Genomic DNA, 4670 nt, shown 5'->3' with positions numbered 1-4670 from the left:
AAGTATTTATCCAGGTAATTCAAACACATTTTTAACACCTTGATTATATTTGTGTAATCTCCTCACAATATTAATAAAGGAAATTTTCAACTTTGAATGTTTCCTGCTCTTGAGATCCTAGGGAAGCTATATTTTAACATTTATCAAGGTCAAAATGACTTGTCAAAACCTCAAAGAATGGGCTCTATTTCTGTCCTAAGCACACATGGTCTGCTTTAAATAAAATAATAATAATAATAATAATAATAATAATAAATAAAAATAAAATAAGTATTCTGAACATAAGAATAAAGAAATTTCCCTGGTTCCCATAAGTTTAAAGTCATGCAAGTTGCCAATATCCTAAAAACATAAGATAAAAAAGCTGTGACTTTCTGGAATGTTCTTCATCATGATGATTTGTAACTCCTTCTTTAAAAACATATATAATCTTGTACCAAATGTTCCTTTCCCAGAACACTCTCTTCTTTGTGAAAATTGTGTATATCAGGCAGCTGTTCCCTCTTGAGCTCGAATACAACTCTTTTCCTTTCTCTTCAAAATTTAAGAAAAAGATTTGTTCATTTTGCATCGATAATATGTACAGGTGACATTTAAGAAATTTGACTGTATTGACACAGACATTGGTTTCAAATATGGCTATGTCATTTCACCAGTTTTGTCATGTATTGGGAAACTGATATGTCATTGGATTGGAAAGATTAAATGGCATGATGCAGATGATCGCTTAGCAAAGTGTCTAGCATATAGTTAAGCACATACAAAACTTAATTCTTTTCTTGAGACAGGTGAAATGGCATGCTCAAGATCTCACATTGTTTGCTAGGCAAAAAAAATTAGAAATCCAGATTCCTCCTCTAAGGAAAGTAAGAGTTGAGACATTTAGGGGTTTACTAAGTCATAATTCTTAAAATGATTGGGGCAGGGTGTAGCGGGGAATGGCCTCTGGCAATGCCAAGTTTGTTGCCTCAGAAATCCACAAACACAGGCTGCCACCATCTTTTTTCCGTTCGAGGCAGGCCAGAACTACATTTCCCAGCGACCCTCAGGCTGCTTCCGGTGCAGTGAGCCAGGGCTCTGCTTCCGGTCGTATCTTTGACGTCAGTTCGGTCGGAAGACTCCCGCAGTTGAGACCGAGTTCTTGAATATGGGTTCTTTCTTGTCCCAACCTCTGGAGCCCATCAAAGTCGCTGCGCCTCCTGAGGTCACCAACTCCGCCGAGCCCCTGCCCCTGGCTGCACCTGGAGCGCCGACCTCTCCAGCGGAAGCGCCTCTACTTAATAACTGCTGGAGCTGTCGCGTGCTCTCCGGGTCGGGGCTGATAGGGGCGGGCGGGTACGTGTACTGGGTGGCGCGGAAGCCCATGAAGCTGGGATACGCCCCGAGTCCAGGGACTATTACGCAGATGGTCGTCGGCATCAGTGAGAGTCGGGGGATCTCAGGGCCTTTGGGCAGGGGGATAGGGAGAAGTGGGCCGCAGTCACGCGGGCGGGTTGCGGGGCTGGTCACGTGGCCGAGGCACACCAAACTAGGAGCAGGGGCGGGGAGAGGAAGTTCTTGGGACGGTGTTTCTTTTCTTTCTTTTTTTTTTTTTTTAATGACAATATTTCTTGAGAACTCTTGTTAGCTTCAATCGTTAATCCTAACGATAACTATTAGAGATAGGTATGATTATAGTAATCCCTTTTTACCGCTGAATAAACTAAGGCATAGAGAGTAAGATGTTAAAGGTCAGATAATTAGGATATGACACAGCTGGTTTTTGATCCAAGGTTATCTGTCACCAGACCCATGCTTTGTTCTCCAGATTCTGGAGAAAGCCTTAGTGAGATAAAAACTAGGGCTTTGAAGTCACGTCTTAGGTTCGGTGCAAACCCACATTCTCGGTGTACTATGGGTGAATGGCTGGTCCACAGTCCTTAGCTGTAGCAATAATGATTGATTATTATAAGTGATGTTAAGATGTCTTAGAGTAAAATGCAGTGGGTTTTTTTTTTCCTTTTTTTTTTTTTTTTTTTTTTTTGCTCTTTAAACCAGTTGAATGGGTAGGATTTTAGGTTTTCAGATCTCTTAACTTTCTAATTAGATTCCCCAAATCGGTTCTCCTTAAATCCCTTTCTTGCTTGGGGAGGTAACAGATTTTTTTTTTCTCTCTCTCTCTAAATTTTCTTTTCCTTTTCTGAATTTCACTCTTTTATAAAAAAAAAAATGTAATGATGATGTGTCTTCTAGGAGTGTTGTGAAGATTAAATAGGATGGCATATATGAAAGCACCTGGTAAACTAAAGTATAACATACATATGAGGTACTGTTGTTTTTTTTTTCCTTAGGCATAGCTTGTTGGGGTGTAATCATCCTGGCAGACCCCAAAGGGAAAGCCTTCCGTGCTGATTGAAAGTACCGCCAGTGAAGTTGCCATCTTTGTCCATGTCCCCATGACACCAGAACAAGCATCGGACTTACAGATGTTCTGGACAGACAAATGGATATTGACAGACTTCAGTCCTGCAGATACGACAAGACTGAAAAGACAAATGTAGGTGGTTATTTTTTTGGCGATGAATATTTGTGGCCTTCTTCTCAGACTCCACAGGGACCATTAAATCCCTCAGAGAAGAGAACAAGTTCTGTGTCTTATCTAGAGGAAGAAGATATAATAAAAATGAAGACGAGATGATAAACCAAATTGGAAAACGAACCAAATTATTATTTAAAAAAGTTCTCTTTACTTCTCCTATAATGGCATCAACACTTATTAGCAACTTAACACTGGGTTTGTATCATACAATGTGCAGAAGTACATAAAACTTTACATGCGTACTGCTTATGATTTCTAAGGTGTTGTCAAATCAATTACCTTATGAGAGTTTCAAAGCTACTACTGTAAGGTGCTTATTTCACTGGTGGTAAGTGAAACTTGAAAATAGTTCTAGTGATTTGCCCATGGTCATTCAGCAAGTCAGTGATATAGCTAGGACTTGTTCTTGTTTAGTTCTAGTTCTTGGTTTTTAGAACTAGGATGATTTTGTAATGAAACAAAAATGAGCATACAATAAAAGACAAGTACCAAAATACTTGAGAGAAATTCACAACATTGTCATTAAGAACAAAAATCAGATTTTGTCCACAACCACTGGAATTATTCCTGTGATGAAATTGAGATGCTTTTGAGATAATGACTTAAAATTTGATAGTTCATTTCTGAGAGAAGTCTATGCTTCCCTTTTCTATAAAGTTATACATAGCTTTTTGTTCAGAGCAGAAACATAGTCAAGTTTAGTTGCTAATCACAGTGTGTTAGTTTTGAAAGATAATGTTGAGCAAGTACTTTCAAGGCTTTTACTATCATGTATGTAGAAGTGCCTAAGCTTAATGCTGGATGTCTGTATTCCCAACATTTTCTTAGGTTAAACCAAAACTACATAAATCTAACTTGTTGGTCTTGGCTTGACCTTCTGGATAAACAGAGTAACTAAAATTTATATATGTAATGTAGGGGAACCTGGGCCGATTAAGCGTCCGACTTCAGCTCAGGTCATGATCTCACAGTTTGTGAGTTCGAGCCCCACATCGGGCTCTGTGCTGACAGCTCAGAGCCTGGAGCCTGCTTCGGATTCTGTGTCTCCCTGTCTCTCTGCCCCTCCCCCGCTCACGCTGTATCTCTCTCTCCTTCAAAAATTAGTAAACATTTAAAAAAATTTTTTATATATGTAATGTAATTTTAACATCTTTCTCAGAATTTGTACTAATGTGTAAGCAAATAAGAATTTTTTTTCCAAATGAACTTGCCTTCTCACTAGAATATTGCCAAGGTATATTTGGTTCTTCCCAACTTGGGTCTGTTTAACTAGGTTTGAGCAAAATAATGCTCTACTATGTCTATGGGCAGTTAACTAGGAATAACACCCCTCCCCCCCAAAAAAATAGATTAGTTAAATTTAAAATGAATAGTTGTTTTTCTTTTCTTCTTTTCTTTAACTTTGGAAGTGTATTCCAAAAGTTGTTTTGAGTAGTGCCTGAGTGGCTCAGTCGGTTAAGCATCCAATTCTCGGTTTTGGTTTGGGTCAAGATCTTACAGTTGGTGGGTTTTAGGCCCTGTGTCTGGCTCTGCGCTAGCAGCATGGAGCTTACATGGAATTCTCTCCCCACCCCTCGCCTGCTCATGCTGTCTCTGTCTCTCTAAATAAATAAATAAACTTCAAAAACTTGCTTTGATTTCTGCCAGTGCAGTCAGAAATCCAGTTTCTTTTAGAGATGAGTCTGATCTTCAGAAAGAAAAGAGCACTTTAGTCTTACAATGCAAGGAGTACATATAGTGCCCCTATTATCATCCCTTTTGTTGGGGATGAAGTAGAGTGAGGATAAACAGACGCAAGAATAAGTGGATTATTACTCAGTAATGTAAGAACACCCATATTTATGGGTTTTGGAATCTCTTTGTTGCATGGAAATACGAGTTTATAAAGGCTCATAATTTTGGCAGAAGAGAAAAAGTACAAATAAAGGCAATTTAAAATTAACTTAGAGTCTTCCTTGAAACACAAACCAAAATGTGAACATACATGTAATCGCTGATAATGTTCATAATGTCCAGGGTATCTATTAACCTTTACATAGTGTAAACTTTGGTAGCTCAAGATAATCAAGAAATTATTACACCATCTCTTGTT

The 4670-nt window shown here is 38.7% G+C and overlaps 1 protein-coding gene across 1 annotated transcript; it reads left to right on the top strand.

The window, feature by feature from the left end:
• Positions 1-1075: 1075 nt before the first annotated feature.
• DMAC1 (distal membrane arm assembly component 1) lies at positions 1076-2827 on the top strand. Its single transcript, XM_003995481.4, has 2 exons — positions 1076-1421; positions 2331-2827. The coding sequence occupies exons 1-2, from the start codon at positions 1148-1150 to the stop codon at positions 2393-2395; spliced, it is 339 nt and encodes a 112-aa protein (XP_003995530.2). The 5' UTR covers positions 1076-1147; the 3' UTR covers positions 2396-2827.
• The last annotated feature ends 1843 nt before the right edge of the window (positions 2828-4670 follow it).

This window comes from Felis catus, chromosome D4 (assembly GCF_018350175.1).
Source record: "Felis catus isolate Fca126 chromosome D4, F.catus_Fca126_mat1.0, whole genome shotgun sequence".
In the NCBI taxonomy this organism is placed as follows: Eukaryota; Metazoa; Chordata; class Mammalia; order Carnivora; family Felidae; genus Felis; species Felis catus.
This window is presented reverse-complemented; position numbering and strand designations above follow the sequence as displayed.